Source organism: Lampetra fluviatilis, chromosome 31, assembly GCF_964198595.1.
Source record: "Lampetra fluviatilis chromosome 31, kcLamFluv1.1, whole genome shotgun sequence".
Classification (NCBI taxonomy): domain Eukaryota; kingdom Metazoa; phylum Chordata; class Hyperoartia; order Petromyzontiformes; family Petromyzontidae; genus Lampetra; species Lampetra fluviatilis.
Genome location: NC_136305.1, coordinates 10566433 through 10587399, shown reverse-complemented (window position 1 = coordinate 10587399; position 20967 = coordinate 10566433). Strand labels below are relative to the sequence as shown.

The 20967-nt window shown below is 52.9% G+C and overlaps 1 protein-coding gene across 1 annotated transcript in view; it reads left to right on the top strand.

The window, feature by feature from the left end:
* Window positions 1-20967, top strand: part of LOC144943594 (zinc finger protein 385D-like) — a 132553-nt gene that overhangs the window by 97489 nt on the left and 14097 nt on the right. The window contains exon 3 of the mRNA XM_078871198.1: window positions 11569-11676. Within this exon, the coding sequence (XP_078727324.1) occupies window positions 11569-11676 (108 nt within the window). The remainder of the gene's footprint in view (window positions 1-11568; window positions 11677-20967) is intronic.

The window sequence follows — 20967 nt, the reverse complement described above, 5'->3', positions numbered from 1 at the left end:
CTCTCACTTCACCCTTTCGCCAGCCCCGTCAGGAAGCCGAAGCTTTAAAAGTGTGCCTCATCTATTTTTAAAGTGTGGTTATGACCCCGAGTTTTGAGTTTTCACGTCCGCCGTCCTACGCGGAGCGTCGACCGCGAGTCTCGCGGAGCGAGTCTCTGCACGGACGAGGAAGGTCTTTTCTCACGCTCCGCGTGAGCGTGCGCAACCATTGCCAGGTCCTTGTCCCAAAGAAAATAAAAAAAAATACGAGTGGAAATTTACCAGGAGTGGTCCCTAGAAGGTGTAGTAAACATTTATGGCCCACGTAAAAAAAAAAACCCCACGTAAAAAAACTGTGCGAAGCTTAACGCAGTACAGTGCATCGTGTGTGTTTTTGCTAAATCGAGGCCGTAAGGTCGGCAGGGGCAGTGCCGTTGATGACACCACACCTCAGCGATCGCTTATACGCCCGGCGAACGAATGAACACCACCGCGCAGTGGACGGTAATGTGGAAAGAAAGGCTAAAAATAAACAAAGCGGTTTGAAGGACTCCTCCAAGTGAAGCAGATGACGCGGAATGTTCTTGCCAAATTGCATTACAGAAATTGCGCCATTTCCCTACGTGCGCTTGTCTCAGATTTCATATCCTGCGTGCCAGATAACTCTGCCGCTAAGCAGTTTTCTTGCATAAAAATGCAGGCGCATCTGGCATTCGCCCGCCGTGGGGATCGCGGCGCGGAGAAACAATGGTTTTCCAACGCGGCGCGCTCATCGCATTTCACTCGGATGCGAAGCAAGCCCCGGCTCGGCGAGCGTGTGTGCGCGTGTGCGTGTGTGCGTGTGTGCGCGTGTGCGTGTGTGTGCGTGTGTGCGCGTGTGGGGCCATTGCTGGCAGGAGAGTGAGGCCCCCACGTTCGTATCGCGTTCATGAGCGCGCTCCCTCTCTCTTTCCGCTGCGGCGGCGAGAAACGCGGCCGTGGGAAGCGCGGCCGAGGCGCTATTGTTCAGCGGTGCGAAGCGCGCGGCGTGTTGACGAATTACCCCCCCCCACCCACCCCCCGAGATGGCCGTCACTTCCCATTCCGACGCCAACGTCGACGCCAAACACGCACCTGCTTGTGTGGCGGCGTGCCGCGGAGGGGAAACCGTGTGCCCCGCCTCTCCCGGTGCTCCGCGGGCGGAGGGAGCCGGCCCAGGACCGGGCCTTTCAGAAGCGTCCAGAGTGAGGCATTTTTGCAAGCGCCTAAATTTGGTGTTCCCCGTCCGAAGGTCACTGGGGCTAGAACACGTGCAGGATTTCTGGTTTGTGCCGAATTTCATCTCTGCCTTCTAAGCTAGCGGGCATGAATTGTGGTTGGCCTTGGGCCCCACCACAGTTTTCCTCTTCTCCTCGTGGCCCGGTGCCTGGGCCCCCCTCCTGGTGCAGTTATACCGCCTGCACACTCGAAAGCTGCGCACCCACTTCTAAGCGCCGCTCTCAAGGAGATGTCGCCGCCGCCTCGGCTGCCAAACGAATCGGGCTCATCCCAGACCCAGCCGCGACATTGACATTGTGAGAGAAATGGGCAGTGCCTCCCTTTGTAACAGAAAGCGAGAGAGAGAGAGAGCGAGCGAGCCCTGTGGGGGCTGAAGACGAGCGCTAATTGTTGAGAAGAACGGCGGACAAGTTGCCCACACCGGCAACTTGTTTGGTTCATTGTTTCCACGATATAAAAAAAAAACTCCTTTATGCAATTCACTGAAGCCTTATAAAAGCCCTCTGTATGAAATTAACACTTTGTTACTTCCTGTCATTGAAAATGCACTTCCCCTTAGTTACACTGCATCGTCGCAGGGCGGCACACGTATTTATAGCGCAGCTTGCGCTAACACGACATCCTCCATAAACCACGATAGTGACTAATTTCACACGGTGTTCATAACGACCCAATTGATGTACTGTACCGCAGAAACACCCGATTTACATAATTAGTTTCCAAGGTGCGCTCGAGTGTTTTATTTATGCCTGCGATCCGTGTGCCGGATGTTGATGAGTGAGCACCGCTGCCAGGGTCACGGCGAGCGGCCCGGCCACCCTCGGAGCTGGGCGTTTGAGGAAAAGGCAAAACACCCGTGCGGCTTACAAACACAGAGGGCCACATTCATGGTGAATGCTCCTTGATTTTTACAAGTGGTTACGGCGCCAAAATGGGCCTGCGCGGTCGGGTCGGGCGGGCAGTCGAGCGAGACACAACGAGTGTCTGTGGTCCTTCCCACCGCACCTCCGATTAAGCACGGTCAGCTACATATCGTGCGTAAGAAGTTCAAAGTACATACGTGGCGTCTCAACGCCGGTCTCCCTCCCACCGCGACTCCACCACGGGCTGTAGCAGCCCGTGGCGTCGGGCGTCTCGCCGTGCGTCGATCATCGACCGTGCGTGCTGTTTTGAGCACAGCAGCCGTACGTTAGCAAGCGGGGGGGGGGGCACTACTGCCCTCGTCCTAGGGTGGCACCGTCCCCTGTGCAGAACGACAGGGGACTGGCCGACGCGACCATCATTATTATTTGCTGCGCGAGCCACTCTCGTGCTCCTTGTACTGTGGGCCATCCTCAGCTGCGGTGAAAACAGCCGCAGGTCAGGGTTCATTACGCTCCCAGCCTCGGCTACGTGGACCTGGCTGGGACTCGAGAGGCTCCACAGAACAACCGAGATTCCCTTTGAGCCACGGGTCTTGGCTCTGGGGCAATGGCCTCCTCTGACAAAGGGGAAAGGATTATTTCTAGCCTGGGTAATGGATCCAAAGGTCCGCTCTGGAAAATCACAGCAGCGCGGCCACCTGCACTCGAGTGCGGGTTGAGGTTTCCACTCCTCGGGGGGTTGGGGGTGATGGGGAAGAGAACCGCCCGTCTCGGGTGACACGAGCGTGGCGACCGATAAACAAGGCCTCTCGCCTCGAGTGGGACCTGGTCTGGGCCAGAGGCTCACGTCCACCATCATCCCAGCATGCTCCCCTCTGCCCTCTCAACATTTTCCAGTGATATTTATAATGTACACTCCCATATTAAGTATGTTCCAGTGGTCGCATGGACACTTGCAATGAAGCTTTTTAAAAGAGTGGTCACCGTAAAGTTGCTGTAGTTTCGTGTTTGTTGTATCAGTGGAGCTGAATGAATAGGAGATGTGATACCCAGCTTGGGATTGGATGAAAGTGAGGCCCTCAGCTTTTGGACTAAAACGTTTCACATCGAAGCTTTCATGACCAAGATTGGGATTCATGGTTAGTTTTCTTTCGGGGTGAGGTCGTCGTGTGGGTACAATGCCATAGTTTTAGCCATAATCCTCCGTCACGTTGCGCAAATATTCCACTTAATGTGGTTATTTCAGCAACACTTGGAATGTTCAAAAGCAAGCAACATTTTGACAACTTTACGTAGATTGTCAAAACGTTGCACATGTGGCAATTTTTATTTGCTTGGCTCTGTCGGTGGGTGGTGCAGGGTTTTGTCAGAAATTGGCGTTGTACCTCCACGACAATCTGGCCCAAAGAATAAATAAATCGCAAACCGTTTAATCGGAGATTTCTTACATTTTACACTTTTTGGGGGCCTTGGAAAAAAACAACTAAACTTTAATCATTAAAATCCTTTTATAAAACCCATTGCATGGCTTAACTTACTGTAAGTCAACATTTATTTAATAAATTAAGTAAAGAACATTTTAATGAAATAAAGTTTTCCAGACACTAGATAATCCATTGTTTGGAAAGCCTCATTGACTAGCTATCACTCTATGCAAGATTAAATTATTTTACGGAAATCTCAACATTGCGACTTGCTCAGAAGTGGGATTGCAGAGCACGACAATCCCACGCGCATTAACGCGCAAAGAAGAAAAAACATTCCCCGGATTTAATGTGAAGCTTGGCATTGCTCGCCGCAATAAGTCATCTATCGATGCTGTGGGATGAAGCGATGTCAGGTCCGTTTGTCCACCCGGCACAATTCCGGCTTTAAGTTTACGAGCAAACTGGGAGCTGCGCACGGAGAAGCCGCCGCTCGTCACCACACTCCGTCTTCTCCCCGTCTGGTTTCACCGTCCGCATGGCTGCAGCCGTCGCCGGTGTGCGACACAATGCTGGGTGATGCCCCGAACGATATCCAAACGAGCCCGGATCGCATTCATTGTCACATACCATCTACTCGCTCGTCTACGCTGACACCTGACCCCGTGTGCGCGGTTTAAGCTTTCTCTGGGATGGTGGGCGAGCCCCAATACAGATTTCAGGGTCCTACCGCTCGCTCGCCCGATCACCTACCCGCCCACCCAACCACCTGCCCGCCCACCCGGTCATCCGCCCACTCGCTCGCCCCCACCCGATCACCCGCCAGCTCGCCCACCCAATCACCCGCCCACTCGCCCACCCAATCACCCACCCGCTCGCCCGTATGTGCGATCACGCGCCTGCTCGCCCACTCGATAGCCCCTCATCCGCCCGCTACCTACCAGATCACCCACTCGCCCGCACGTGCGATCACCCGCCCGGTTGTCTCACTGATCACCCGCCCGCTCGCCCACCAGATCGGCTGTTTGCCCGCCCGATCACCCGCCCGCTCGCACGCCTGACCACCCACCTGGTCGCACACCTGATAAATTGCCCGCCCAATCACTTGCCCACTAGCACGCCCGATCACCCACCCGCTTGCACACCCGATCACCCACCCTCTCTCATGACCGATCACCCACCCGCTCGCACGCCTGATCACCCACCCCGCTTGTTGCCACTCCACTCCCTGGCAGGCACAGCGTGTCTGAGCCACCGTAAATAATTGAGGAGGCGCGCCGTGGTGAGCCAGCCGTGTGTGACACTGCGAGGGAACATCGCTGCGCTTGTGACCGCGGATCCGGTTCGTGTTGGGATTATGGAAAGTTTCAGAGTTCCAGCAGCGACATCTTAATCACGGGTGTTTTTTTAATCTTGTGAGAAAAGCGCGAATCTGTTGTGTGTGAGAGGCTCCCGCAGAGTCAGCCAGCTGACAGCATGCAGTACGTTTATGGCAATTCGTACCCTGGTGCATTCAGCTACATAGTTTTCTTGTTGTTACAGAGCACTTGCTAAATTCGTTTCTTCATTGACTTATTATTTGTCATTTTTATGAACATTTAACATTTAAATTTAACAAGTTAATAAAAACTTAAGGCCGTGATTGAGTCAGTATGGGATGTAATGGGTTTGGTTGAGGTTGTGAATGGGTTGGGATGAGGAGTTTTGGGTTCGGTTTGAGATTATGTGATTCCATCTAATATGGAGATGGGATTCAGTCTGGGCCATTATGGGTTTTTTGTCGAGGTTGTGATGGATTCTGACTGGCAATCGGGTCTTGTCTGGGACAGTGGTAGGATGTTGGTGGTTGCGCTTGGTGCTACGATGGCGCAGGGTCGGGCGGGGTCACAATCTATTGGCAGCACGAAGCGTCGTCGGCGGTCGTAACGCATTGATTTCCAGACGCAGAAATGACGCGTAATAACACTTGGACAAATAAACTGCTCCATTTGGCCAGGGGCAGGCCACAGCTGCAGTGTAAATAATGGAAAACCTCAAAGTTACTGCTCTGAGGCCGGCACGAGGCTGCGCGCGTCAGCGGAGAGCGTCGACTTCGCCCCGGCGTGCCGCGGCGAGGATGGAGGGCCTCAGCCACTATAAGCCATGAAAAAGCCCATTATGGAGCCTCTCACCTGGGGAGCCTCAACAGCACAGGCCCTAACTCCTGCAGAATGTGCTACCGCGGCCTCGTAACCCTTCGCTTGACAGGATTTAATCTAGCAGCTCTCAAATCAGAAAAAAATAAAAACTCTTAACCGATTCACAAATGGAAATCTAAACTCGCGGCACATTCAGCCAAACACGGCGGCCTCCAGGGCCATTACCGCATGCGGGTCAGGCACTGCGAACCTCAGTCAACTTCCGCTCTGCAGTTGTGACACTTCCACCTCGTTAAAGGCGAGCGCTGCCGTTCTCGGACGCGGCAGCGGCTCAGGCGGGTAGACGGGAGGGCCTGGCACGTGCCGCCGGCCCCCTGGTGGCTCTCCCGCGCCCCCCCCCCCCCTCGCTCCCATCTCAATGCAGCGCGCATCGCCATCGCTCCGTGGGCAGGATGTGCGCTCCGTGTTTACACTCGAAGATCTTATTAAAACTGGGCCGTGAGAGCAGCCTGTCCCCACAGCTCAATCCGCACGCTCTTAAGAGTAGCTCCAGTTCCCCCCCACCCCACCTCACCCCACCACCACGCACAGCCGAGCGGCTTAGCAGGGCCAGCAGCGAGCAGCGGGCACCAGGTCCCCGTGCACAGTGGGCGCTGCCCAGCGGAGCCCTGCGTTGACGCCCGCTCGGAGCGCGATCGCGCCATGGCCAAACCGCCAGCTTGCCGCGGATCAACGTGGCTCGTCCACATTGCAAATATACCCACAGTTTGTTGGAAGAAAAAAAAATATCGAATTATATTGTTTGTACGTACGTCGAACTTATTTAATAATAAGCGTAGCAACAAAGTGTTTGCGAGATAGATCGGAGCCAGCCAAGTAATCCCATCATCGTGAAATAGCAGCCGCATTTACAAAACTCAAGATTATCACCGGCAGTAAGTTCCCAAAAATGTGAAATATGCGTAATTACGTAAGCGTAAGATGACACGTTCCTCACAAAGGAGCTTCCCTGCGCTCAGAAGTATGGCACGAGAAGAGACGTGACGGGAGAGGGAGAGATTGGAATGGAAGTGTCAAAGCGAGTCCCGTTAAACTGAAAGGGCATTCTTTTCAAGAGAACTCCAGATGCCAGCATTCATACGGAGCTTTGTTGCACGTTTCAACGTTGTGCGCGAACGCAAAATGTTCCCTGTTTTGGAGTGGTGGTCTAACCAGGAGACCGTCTCAAACCAATTTTCCTTGGCGAGTTCACAAGGCTTTCGTTTTGCCTGTCGCCATGTCGATGACAGATTAACACGCTTTACGGTGAACGCAGCGTTATGAATGAAACTTGTTTAATGTCGGACTGAAGCGCGTGCTGTGATCGCCCCCCTCACAAGGATGAAAGAAGTGGCAGCAGCATCAGCAGCAAAATCGTCACCCTTCAGCTCGGCCCCACAGCCTCAGCACGAACCCTGACCCCGTCCACCCTGAGCACACAAACTGACCACACCGGCCCCAACCCTGCCAAACTTAACTCCACAATCCCACCACACCAACGCCTCCCAACCACAACCCCGCCAACCCCGCCAACCCCGCCAACCCCCAAACCCCTCCATCTCTGACCCCACAAACCCTGACAACTCATGCCCACAGCCTCGACTGTCCGGCTCACTTGCCCTCAGAGCAGTCTCGTTTCCCAAGCCATTCCTCAAATCCCAGTTCTCTTGCACCCGCAGGTGAGATCCTGCCCACCGACATCCACAGGCAACTTGAAATTGCAATCAGAACCCACGTGGAACATCAACCACCATGAGCCCAGGAACATAGACAGTTTGGTGGGCACCAGGCTGCCCTCGGGGCCTGCCCTCTGCCGTGTGCCCCTGCCCTCTGGTCTGCTCTCAGCATATGGGCTGCCTCTCCCCAGCTCTAATTAATTAGCGCACCACTGCTGCCAAGCGCTGCAGAGCACACTGCCAGCGCTGCCAGTCTGTCACGTCGCCAGCGGGGATTTGCAGGGCTCTGCTGCCCTTCCCGGCGGCCGCTGCAGTTACCTCCGGTTTGATGCACACTCCGTGTCTTTGTCACGTCCGTGTATTTTTCCACGTTACTTTGCACGCGAATCGCTGCAAGCGGACATCTCGAGAAGGACCGTCGATTCCGGGCACCGTGAGCGTGGCGAGGAGACGTCAGGAGCCGCTTCTTGGCTTCTGGCCCGCGAGGCACGGCCTATATTTAGACGCCGTTGCGTTCAAAAGTTTTCGCCTCTTCCCTTATCGTTTGGAAGCGCGGATGCGTTCCGCGCTACAACAGACGGACGTGCGGGTAGCGGTGAGGAGAACTCGCAGCGTGCGCAGTTGCGGGCGCCACAGAGAGACAAAATGGGGAATTACACACACACATATTTAACGAGTCACCTAACACGGAGAATTACCGTTGTATAATGGGCTTTGCATTGTTAAGCAGTTTAGAGATGATTACCACTACACGATCCAGAATTCATCTTAAAGCATTCCAGGGCACCTCGCCAACAGAATGAGCTCACGGTCTCCTCCGATTGGCACAGTTTGCTTGAAAAGCACGCGAATATCATTGCAGTCCTGTGACCGGAAGTTGATTTTGGCAAAGCAGTGGCCGTGTCACCGCAAATTTAAAATGTAATCACCATCCAGTGCAGCTCTGTCCGCAACTGCCTCTCTGCCCACTGCACCTAAGCCGCAGAGGAGAAGTAGCGTCTCGCGCTAATTAAAATCCTCAAAAAATTATTCGCAAGAAGCGTCGGGGAACGATTACGCTTTAAATAAAACGGGGGGTTCATCCGTTGCTCCCCCCCCCCTCGCTCCACCCGGCTCCCTCGCTCCAACCATCCCCTCGCTGCATCCACCCCCTCGCTCGCTCCACCCGGCTCCCTCGCTCCAACCATCCCCTCGCTGCATCCACCCCCTCGCTCGCTCCACCCGGCTCCCTCGCTCCAACCATCCCCTCGCTGCATCCACCCCCTCGCTCGCTCCACCCGGCTCCCTCGCTCCAACCATCCCCTCGCTGCATCCACCCCCTCGCTCGCTCCACCCGGCTCCCTCGCTCCACCCTTCCATAAGCTCCACTCTTCCTGTCACTCCACGCGACGCGCATGCTCCACACTCCCTAGTCCACCCTTCAGAATCAGAATCTCTGCAGGAGGAATCCGACGAGCTATTCAACTCTTTTTTCACAGATGGCCGGTAGGGGCGAGTAAGAACGTTACAATACCCAGCCCCACCCGTGCTCTAAGTCCACCTGGCCCTACCCAGTGCCATCACTCCATCCCCTGTCTCCAGGCTCCAGCAGACCCCCCCCCCCTACTCTTTCTCCACAGCTCCACACACCGAGCAATCGAGCAGTAGCTCACCCCGAGGTTTTAAAACGGAGGAACAAGTAACGCTTTGCTGCAATATGACCCAGTTTTCATAAACCCCGTGGTTACATAACACGCAGATTACACGAGTTCAGCATCTTTGCTGTCGAAATGTATGTCTGTGCAGTGTTGGGATCCGCGGAGAGTTGAGCGTACAGGGGATGATGCCGTAAGAATTTTCTCGCACATTGCACGCTTTTCTGTAATTTAAAAAGGTCGAGAGCTGTGTGCGGTAGCTGCGGCCGGATACATAAATTCGTCTTGCTGGATGTTTTATTGATGAGCGTGTGATGAATGTGGAATCAATGCAGGATGTGTTGTGTGTGTGTCTCTCTCTCTGCCCGTTTAATTTTCCATTAATAATTAATGCAATTAAAAATTAAGGTACTCATTTTGAAATATTAAAGACACGCTCTTCTTTTTTTGTGAGATTAACAAATTCCAGCTTTATTCTCGCTCTCTTTTTCCTCTCTATATATGCACACGGTATAGATTTATTCTGAGGTCACCAATATCATTGCCTGGGCTCGCTGTCCTCTTGTAACGGTGCGTTGTAGGTCATACCGAGATAGGTCATGGTGGGGGAGGGGGCGTTTGTGTTCTCTGCGGGAACAATATTTAACGAATTTAATTTTACACAAATCCCTGGGAACCGCACATGACAAAAAAGCACGCCTGAATGTTAATTTTTCTACTCCGAACCCAACCTGAACTCTTTGCAACATTAACATCGTTGGTGTATATCACGCACGGCGCTGCGTAGTTTACTAAACCCACCACGTGCCATTTATATGTTGGGGGGATGGACTAATTTACATTGGCACAACTCCAGAAAACTGGAATGCGATTACCCCAGGGGGGTCACATTAGCCGGAAAACCGGGAGAAAGGGGGGGGAAGAAACGGCAGTTTCTAGATTGCCTGCACGGCGCGCATGAAGTCGTTCATAAGTGACCCCCTCCCCAGAGCAGAGCCAACTGAGGCACCACCACACGAGGCAGGAAGCCACCGACACGGAGAAGTAGAGACCACGCAGGCAGTTGGGGGGCAAGCCCCCCCCCTCCCTGCCTGTGTGAATGTTCAGCTGTCAGAATCTTCTGGAAACACTGACACTCCCGGACACACGGTTCAATACGCCCGGCATTCGATCACTCGGCTCTCGAGGAGCTGCGTCCTGCGTGCATAACTACACAAGCCACCGCTGTACAACAAAATAAAATAAAAACAAGTGATTGCAGTAGGGACGGCACGAGGGGGATGCTGGGATGGGCCCTGCACCCGCCGACCGGGAGCAACCGGAGGAGGGCTTGGATTGCAGGCGCGCCTCAGAATCTAGTCGCTGACTTTGCGTGCCCTAATTACCAGGTGCAATCACCTGCGTGGCGCTTGTGCTGCATTAGCATACGGCCTTAATTGCTCGCTGATGTTGCCATCAGTTAAACAATGCTAATGTGCCTCTCTCGTCTGCTGATTATGTTGCCCGCAGCACCCCGGGGAGATCCCACACAAAACAGCAGAGATAACAATCCGCCCAGTGGATTACATTATATTTATTATTGATACTTTGCAGAGCATTTAGCCAAAATATTCTCCGTACAAAAGGTTAAAAACACAGACATGAATCTTCGTCAGGGACGCACACTTTTTTTCTACTTGCCATGATCCCTTTTTTTTTGTAATGCTAATGCGCGGTTATATATTTATGCGGCAAATAATTAATATATCGTGGTGTCATGGGCCGTGTGTGTATATATAATTCACGTGCCATCCTCCCATGGCGCACGACTTGCAGACGGCTGTCACGAACGATCAGTGAGACTCGCGAACGTGAGAGGGCGGAGACGCCACGAGGGCCCGCGGCGCCTGCTTGGTGTACGCCACGACGACAATGCCGGCGGCATTTGCGGGTTGGCACTGTGGTGTCCGGGCAGTGGCTCGGCGGGGTGAGGAAGTACGCTGGCACGGGGCGGGCGGGAGAGCGCCGGGTGATGACGCACGCGGGCCACCGGGCCTCTGCGATGGCAACTTTCACACATCTCTTGTCATCCCCTACCGATTTGTAAACTCCTTTTTTTTTACCGCGTACCAGTTTTCCAAGCAACTTCTAACACTTTACACAAGGTTGTAAATATATATTATGTATAATACACGTGGGTTTTTTTGTGCGTTGCTTAGAAAACTTGTACGCGGTAAAAAAAAAAAAAGGGTTTACACATCGGCAGCCGTGCGAGCAACAGTGGCAATAGCTAGCCGCAGGCCGACCGTCAGCTCTCCTTCTTTTTGCCGATCCTGCCAAGGCCACCAGGCCTAGGCAAAGAACCCTGAAGATCCATTCCTGGAATGGCCCTTGCTCCCCCGGTGCAGATCGGATGCGAAGGTGACCACGTCTCCCGGCCCCTCACCCCCCACCCTCTCTCCCCCCACCCTCTCTCCCCCCACCCTCTCTCCCCCCACCCTCTCTCCCCCACCCTCTCTCCCCCCCACCCTCTCTCCCCCCACACTCTCTCCCCCCACCCTCTCTCCCCCCACCCGCAGATGGACCCCATGCAGAAGGCACTGCTCGCACCCTTCCACCTGCATCTCCCGCCGCGCAAGCGCCACGTCATCTCGTGCAACGTGTGCCAGCTCCGTTTCAACTCCGAGGTGAGGGCGGCTCGCGCGGGCCCCAAAGGTCTCGGAGCGACAGCCCCTTTCCCCCCCCCTCCACCCCACTTGCTACGTTCCCAGGCGCACCGCTACTTCTGACACAAGCAACCCCCGTGCACCTCCGCTCGAGGCATTATTGCTACGCTTGTTCACTTAGGAAAGCCTCATCCGAGTCTCAAGACTCTTTTTCAGGAGGGTCCTGCCAGGTTTTTAGCAATAAGTGGTGAGGATTGTATAGATGATTGTTTTGGCTTGTGTTTCAAAATCCTAAGGCTGTACAGGCAGACCTTGCTTAGTGCGACCCCATAGAATGCTGATTCGTCATAGCACTCTTTGTCGCGGAGAATTTGTGTATGAAAAAAATGCAATCAAAATGTATATAAAGCACTTCCGAGTGACAACGCGCAGCAAAGGACCCGCACCCGCCCACCATCGTCCGCTCTGACAATGAGTGACGTACGCTGTGAGCCAATCAGTCCCCGCCCCCCGCGAGTAGATGATCACGATTCGTGGTCGCAACAATGTTTTTTGTTTATGTGTCTTCTTCTGATGTAACTACAAGTACAGTGCGTTTAGCCAGGTGGTGACTCACGGGACCAGGTTCGAGCTTCAGGCTCGAACTAAAAGGAACCTCAGCACAGACATTGTCACTGGAGGCATCGCTAAGACCAGGATGGAGAGAGCAGTGGCTCCTCCAACCTCGTGAGTACAGCAGATAACACTGATGTCATAATAAACTATTAGTTTTATTTATGAAATAATGTTTACCACCTGTATAATCATTAGCGCTATTACCGATACCCCAATAAAGTCCCCATATATTGCTCATACGAAAGAAATAAGGCTGTCAGGAACGCATCCCCATGTAGACAATGATATCATGACCCTGTTTAGCGCCGATTCGATTAGTGCTCACTTCCCCAGAAACGCATCTAGCCCGCTAAGCGAGGTCTGCCTGTGTTGAATCAAAACAGGGCTTTCTACTTTCGTGAAGGCCAGTTTTCATAGGACCTTGCCCTCTTAGCCTACGCAACTGCAGATTGCTCGGGTCGAATGAGGATGATACCTCCCTGTGTTCCCCTTTGCTTCGCAAGCCTCAAGGACAGCCTTGTGGATGAGAGCGCATCGCAGGATGGCACATCCTCCCCCCTCTTATTCTGGAATCAGAGCATGCAAATCTGCTCGAACCCCCACTCCTTGGGAGTGAGTCAAGTAAAGGAAGAGAGAGCCCACTCGGGGTCAAATCCATGCAACGTTTGTCCTCGGCCCGTGGCCTCAACGGTTTGCGAGCGGAACGACGGGAGAATGTATCTTCCTATTGACGCAGAATTGTGAGAGAACCGTGGGGCACAAAGCGCGGCGACGTCCTCAGCGCTGCTCGTTCCTTTGCCAGCACCGTGGAGGGGGCTCTGCCACGACAGCGTGCGGTCTCGCTCACCTTCCCGGCAGACGTTATTGCTGCCGTGAAAAAAACGTATTCAGAGTTTAGAACCTGACCATGCAAGCAGCGAGGAGTTCTAAGGGAGGACCACCGAGCGTATTCAACTCTCAACGCAGGCTCCAGTGAACAACCCCAGGCCACGCTGGCGACCTCTCCTGCGTCATGGTCCTAGAGCCTGGACATGATCTTTCGTCCCAACCTGGCTTCCCTGACCTTCTCGTAAAGAGCTGAATTGGCCGATGCCCTGACCTTCAGGGCTGCCAGACAAAGACCCCTCTGGAATCCCTCCCACGCCTGCCACCCGGCATTCTGCCGGATCGAGGTCCTCCTCACACCGCACTCGGAAACACCTCCAAGGAGAGTTATACACTGTCTATATCTAGCCCCCCCCCCCATCTTTGACTTTAGTCGATCCTGAACTTCAACATATAGACCCCACCCACTAAATTAGGCCCTCTCAATCACCAGGCCATCAAGTTCAGTGCCAGGCCTTAACACCACGCACCCCTTTGGCTGAGCAGGTCTGCTCTCAACAGGAGCTGCTAGGCTTCTCCCACCGTCATGGCCAAGAGGTCAGAGATCTACTTCGTCCTGAGCCAATTCGGCGTGGTCAAAAAAATCACCTCTGCTCCTTCCCTGCTGACCTTTTCCAAAATCAAAATCTTTGGAACGAGGGGGGGGGAAGGCGAGAACACATGCCTCAACTGTCCCGCTCACTAACATTGCGTCCATCACGATGGCCTCCCGTTGCCAAAAACCTGGACGCAAGCACACGGTCGTCTTGGCGTTCTCCTCAGAGGGAAACCAGTCCACCGTCGGGTGTCCACACCTGCGTGTCACTTACTGGCACTCGCGTGCCCACTCCCCCAGGGCAAGCCTCCCAACCGGGCCCATGGAGCCACCTCCACCGTGGCTGCCTTGTAGCCGCAGGTCACTAGGAACAGTCTCACATGCCCCCCGCCACCCGTCTCCGGCAACCTGCCGAACACTGCCCTCCAGTGATTAAACTTTTCGTGAACACCCCCCCCCCCCTTGCACAGTGTTGATCAGTCAGGTTGTTGTCCTCCCCCCGCACCTCCTATTAGCACAGTTCAAGTTCATTTATTAGGTATAGCCCTGTGAGCCATTCGGCTCTTGAATCGGGTGTAACCGCAACAAACAAAAAACTAAAACATGAACAAGACCCCTGGGATTAGGCATCGGCCAACCTGGGATGGGCCACTCGCTTCATGGGGCTGAGAGATTAGTCCCCAAACCCCCCCCAACTTGGTCAATGGTAACTTTTGTGCCAACACCAGCACCGCTTGCATTTCACTCCACGAGGATTAAGGGGCTCTGCAGGCCTCACGTTTGGTGGCGCGCTCCGACGGCTCGCACGGCCAGGACCGTGTACGATTCGGCATGCCACGTCGCCGTGTGAATACATCTTATAGTGACTATGTGCAAACAGAAAATCCAAGAAAAGACAGAAAAATATTGTAGGAAAAGCACCGTACACCAACACTGTGTGCAAAAATCCCAGTGGGGTGCAAGTCAAACAACAACAACCACAAGACAACTTAGATTTAGGCCATCAGTCTAACTCTGTACTACAACAAACAAACATGGCCAAACCAAAAACTTTTCGAAAGTTACCAAAATAAAGCCATAAAAGCAATGAAACAGTGATCATAGGAACTGTGACCGAATTTTCACAATAAACGACGTAAACAACATGTACTACCAAACTCTGCAGCCATAGCTGGCTGCATGAGTCACTCCACAACAGTAGGAGCATGTCGGAGTATCAACATTTTTCAATGCACCTTAAAGATCAGCACACTAAATCAAAACACAGATCATACTTTGCAGCAATCATCCGTAGTGAAACATTGTATTTTAGGCCACTAAATTGCAGTGGCAGCTAGGGGTGTACAACTCCTCTAGAGCAGTTTTGAGTGAAGATCTCATAGGTAGTGATTCAAGTTGCAGTTTATTGGCAATAGCATTCCAGACCCTGGGGGCATCAATAGCAAAGGCCCTTCCTCCAGTATTTGTACGGCAATAGGGAATATGAAGCCGGTAAATGAGTGTAGACCTTAGGTCAAATTTGTTCTTTGAAACAGAGAGGAGATCCAGCATGTAATCTGCGGATTTTTTTGTAAGTACATCATGAATAAATAAGATCTGATGCACAAGCCGTCGAACATTGATAGATGTTAAGTTTGACCCAATGTAGAGATCACAGCGATGAGTCCTATATGGGCAGTTCAATGCAAATCTTAAGGCCGAGTGATACATTGAGTCAAGCTTCTTCAGTACAGTACTTGGGGCTGATTTATACACGATGTCACAGTAATCAAGTAGTTGGCTACGTACGGTGCAAAAGAAGTTCAACATACATACATAGAGTGCTCCTCAGTGTTTTTTCTTACGTCCATGGAAACATGCAGATATGTGTCCTTGAGATCTACCAAGGTGAGCCAATCGCCCGGCTTCACGATCGCTCTTAGGGACTCCATATTGAATTGCCTTCATTGTCATAATTCCCTTTTAACCATTTTCTCCTGAAGCCACCAATGTCCTTGGTTACCATAAATAGATGCGAGTAAAATCCCGAGAACGTTTCATCCCTTGCGTACTATTAAACAAAAAATAGCCGCCCACACACTTGCAATACACCGCAAATGTCGCCTTAATTACCAGAGACGTCTCAACGTCCATTTGGCGCTATTTTGAGCACTGTAGCCCTTTCAGTTAGCCGAGCTGCAGCAGTGCCAAGAACAACACCCAGAAAACTTAAACACCAAATCAAAATGGAGGCAGAATGGTCATGTGTGGAGAAGTAGGGGTGGAAACCCTCGCCCAACGTTACAGTTAAATTATTAAATTGATATGATGAGTTTTCTGGGTGCTCTGCACAGGAAGTTGTTTGGGTGCGCCGGCGACTGCCGTGTGAACAACACCCACGATGTTGTGATGAGCGCAGACAATCCCATCAACCGTAAGAAATGTTTCCTTTGTGCCAACGCGAGCGGGGAGAGACTCGTACCCATGCAAGTCTACGCCTGTCGGCGTCTGCCCTACAAAAATATCTCTCCGTGTGCAGATTGTTTCTTCAAAGACCACCCATTCTCCCGGGCACCGCTAAACGCACACGATCCACAAACACCCCGGAGCGATCCCCGCGTCGTCGCAACTCTCAAAACCAAACAGTCGCCCGCGCAAAGCGCGTCTCCCCAGCCCCCCTAGCCCCTAGCACAGACGCTCTATACATGTTTGAGATTCCTGCGGTGGACCCCTAATGGATAAGGATTTTTAACGATCGTTAATAGCGATGTGGTTTTCATCCCAGAGCGTGCGCGCAATGCGGCCAGGTGTGTGCACAATTCATTGTGGCGAACTCCCACCGGGTACACGGGCGAAGTAATGGATCGTCCTGCCCGGCCCCGTCATTATCCACGAGCCTTCGTCAGGACGGCGGCCTGCGTCGCCCGCAAAGGGAGGAAGGTAGGGAGGGAGGTCGCCATCGGCGCTCGCTTCCCCCATGTGGCCTCTCTCGACGTACCACAACCAAACCCTCTCCCGAGACGGCGAGACGTGTTTTTTACGTGAATAATTAACGAGTGTGCTCTTTCGATTTGGCCAGCAACGGAGCAGATTGAGGCACCGGGTTTTGACGCTGTCGTGACGCTCGCAAGCATTTAGTTCTGGCCTGACATTGATCGGCGGGGACACGGGTCAAAGGCGCGTGTACCCGGGAAATCGCGCTCAACGGCCTCGGAGCAAAATGCGATTCACCTCTCCGGCACGGCTCTCACCTCGCATGCGCGTGTCCACTCCCACGTGAGGGAGAGGTGCCCACGGCACACGAGCTACAAACCGGCCACAACTCGGTTGGCCACATGGCCCAAGTGCGGCCACACCACCCACTCCACAGCCACGTGACACCGGTCTGCCCGGCCACAATACACTCGGCACGCTTTGCATACCCGGACAACAAACCCGCAACCTGCCACGGCAGGCACGCCACACGCGTGTGGGCCACAACGCGCACAGAAACGCTGCGGGATTATACCGATGAGATCCGATGAGACGGTTCAAATGAGTAAAAAAACAACCGACCTCTGACCCCAAGTCATGACCCCCGAATCGGGACAAATCCTCGATTGACTCGTACGTGATCCCAGCATCAGATAGTGCGCATGATTTGATGCTAAAATTGATCAATAACCTATAACTATGTTTATTTTACCAAGTAAGGCCCACTCACTGAGCTATAGCGCTCCCTTTTCAGAAGCGACCTTGCTATCACAAATGATAGCTCAACGAAACGGCTTTTCACGTGGGAATCTTTAGCAGCCAAATACTCTAAACGCGTGTTTCTAAATGTGGAGGGAAACCCGGACGACCCGGAGAAAAAAAATCCACGTGAGAGACAAACACATTCCAAATATACAGGTATCAGGGTCAGGATCGAACCCACAACCTCCTCCATAACATAGTTTTTTTGAGTTGAATCGCGTAAATATAAATGTGCCGTCAAACCTGCCAGCACCTGACACAGCCAACTAGTAAGGTTTGTCACGTAAACAGAACGTGGCCAATTCGTTACTAGTACAGCACACCGGTGTGTTGGAGAGCAAATCCACAACATTCGCAATCCGAGTACACAACCTCCTGTATACCAGACGAGGGAGTTCACATCTCGCCACCGTGGCGCCCATGCGCATGACCAGGGTACAAATGAATGAACCGTGAATGCGGAGTTGAAGCTGAGCGACAGTCGGGGGGGGGGGGGCGACATCTTTGTACCGTTGACGTGGAGTGTTTGCGTTGGTGGCAGCGGGAGGCCAACCGGTGCTCGCTTTGCTCTTCACAAATGAAAAGACAGCGTTGGTAACATTTGATATTCAATTCAGGAGTTAATTGTATTAAATCCCCCGCCGGGGATGGCTTGCGTGCGTGGTGTGTAGGTTGGCGTGCACTTTTTTTTCGGTTCAGCGAAATTATGTAACTGTTTGACATGTAGTAATGGTAAATGGCAATTTAATATTTAAACACACTTTTCATGAAATGATGAAAAGTGAGCACGCGGCCTTTCAGAAACATTGGCGAGTTTCAGAGTAATTAAGAGTTTGCCGTGTCTTGGAGCCGTGTTCGCACAACACACGGGCCACCATCCACTGTTCTCTTCACAAGAATCGCAGAAGCCGGGTTACCTAACAAGCCCCTTACATTACATAAAACACGTGCTTCGGGTCACCAGGTCGGAATTAGACATTCAAAATGTTATTTTTAGTTGTTATTTATTTTTTCAACCCTCATCAACCGAAGCTTACATTCCATTCACATTCTCGGAATTACTCTTTTTTTTCATGGTGCGTCACGATGTGCACGATAATGTTCGCTTTGATTTGCCAACAAATCTGGACTAATATATATTTTTTTAACCCAAACATGAGCCTTGTTTCCACGAGATGCCTCTGCATCATGCAGGGTGGTTCACTATCTCTAGGTGTATTACCGTGCACTGTAAGGCGATGCCAACTTTGAGCACATGTCTGTGTGAGTATGTGCGGGGAGCAGTGGTGGAGCGGTTAGTGTGCCACTCTATGAACTCGGCGACCCGAGTTCCATTCTCGCTCACGGCCAACACCAGTGACAATTATCTGAACCAGTCCTGGGCATCCCCTAGGTCGACTCAGCCTTAAATGGGTGCCTGGTGCGGTGTGTAAATATCGCCACTTGGGGAACAAATGTGGCCACCCACCCCCTCGTGTGCCGTGCCGGTCTTCATCGGTGCTCGTGAGCAGCACTTGCCCCAACAGTCTGTTAAAACTTCATGGGGGATCTTTGCCTTTTGTCTGAGTCTGTGCGAGCATTTGTCCGCGCGTCTGTAACAATGCGCTTGTGCAACTGCATGGTCGTGCGTCTGCGCGCAGCTGCTGTCAGATAAGGAGCCACGCGACTCTTCGTTGGATGGTAACCATCGTGCGATTTGGTGGGGGGGGGGGGGTTGGGGGGGGTGGGCCTCCGAGCGACTCCTGTGCCACCTCGCCACACACGGGAGACGACGCCGAGGGATGCCAGATGAACTCGACCTCCCCCGACTTGCCTTCTGCCGCGGTGTCGAGCTCCGTCACAGTCGAGCGTTCGTTCAGACTCGAACACCGCTGGCACAACTGGGTTAAAACGGGACATTCTGACCTCGGGATTCGGAGGGGTTGCCGTCTTAAACGACTACACGTGTCCCCGCATTCATCCATGTATTCGTTGACCTCATCTAAATATAAGCCTCTAATTAGGAAACATCACAACGCGGCCACCGCCGCTGGCGCCAGCGCCATTAATGCGCCCTCGCGAGCTGCGTTTTGTAAGCGGCGTCCCCTTAACGTCCCACGTTTCATCGAATGCAATTCTGCGATGTAAATTGCCAAGTGAAAGAAAACGCACCAAGTAAATAAATAAGCAACCCCCCCCCCACTGATTGAACCAATTGACCAATCACCTCTGGCCTTCCTGTGGGACTGCGATTAATACATAGAAATGGATTAGTGCGCGAATGCTCACGCCCAGCGAAGCCCCAGCATCTCGTTCCTCAGCGCTGGTAATTGCGCTCGGCCAGGCCCGTTTAATTGGCCACAGTAAATCTGCTCTGCATACGCGTGGCGTTCATGAGCAGGACGGGGCTTTTAAGGGTCTCTTCATCACCGCTACCCTGGCCCGTAGTGCTTTGGGTGCATGTCCAGCAAGACACCAGTGGTTCCGGCACTGCAGACTGCGTCTACAATGACTGCAGCACAGGCGTCCTCGTTTTAGATCTCGTGTGACATCGGAGTTTCGGGGACATTCGGGAGACGAGGTTCAGAAATGTCCTGCTTAGGAGTCCTGTTTTACTGGACTGTGTGCTCCCAGGAGACCAATTCACGTCGTCCTCAGTGTACGTTATCACAGCGAAGTGGCGTCGATGCGGCTTTATTCCCGCATTGATTATCAGACATCGCACTAAATATTCCGCCGGCAAAACTGGGGGGGAAAAAATGTCCGCTCGTCACAGCGCTATCGGAGAAGTGCGGATTCTGGTTGCGTTCACGTCCACGCAAGTGCTCCGGTAATGGCCTTGGTGAAATGATTCACAAGCTCACCCATTCACTGCACACCATCGACTTTTGAATTCAAATCACTGGAACGAATTCATAATGATCGGTCTTCACGTTTTTTGTTCGGCGAACCTAATGCCGTCGTGCGAATAAGCTCCGCGCAGACATCTGCGCACGCATTCTCTCTGGAGTTGAGATTATTCGACAATAACGGTGCTTTTTTTCACGCAGCAAGATGGAAATTTCAATTAAAATTGTAGATTTTTTGAATTCTCCAAACAAAGGAGTTGACACGGCTCCTTTGGAAGCTGCGCGCCGTTGGTGTCAAGTGGCACCGTTCTCCCAGTGTCCTTGTCCCATCTCTCGAGCTTGCACGGGCGGAATTAAAACTTCGAAACCCACACGATCAGGAGCCGGGGGGTGAGTGGTCGGGGTGGGTGGAGGTAGGGGGTGGGTGGGGGCAGAGAAGAGATTGCAAATAGAACCAGGCCAGCAGCATTGGGTCTGGCCGTCCAATACTGAGGCCCTAATCACTTTCCTTAATGCGCCGGCATTGACGGATGGCCCACCGGCAGCATCAGACCACCCGCTTGAAGAAGTCGGGAGACGCACGCAAGTGCGCTAACGGACGTATCGACGGACCACTTTTGGGATAATTAAGTATTGACGCACATTTCCCCTGGAGGTCCTTGTGGGCACCGGAGACGAAAGAGTGGCCAAAAGTCTGAAAGGGCCATGCCACGCAATTTTGGGGGTGGGGGGGGG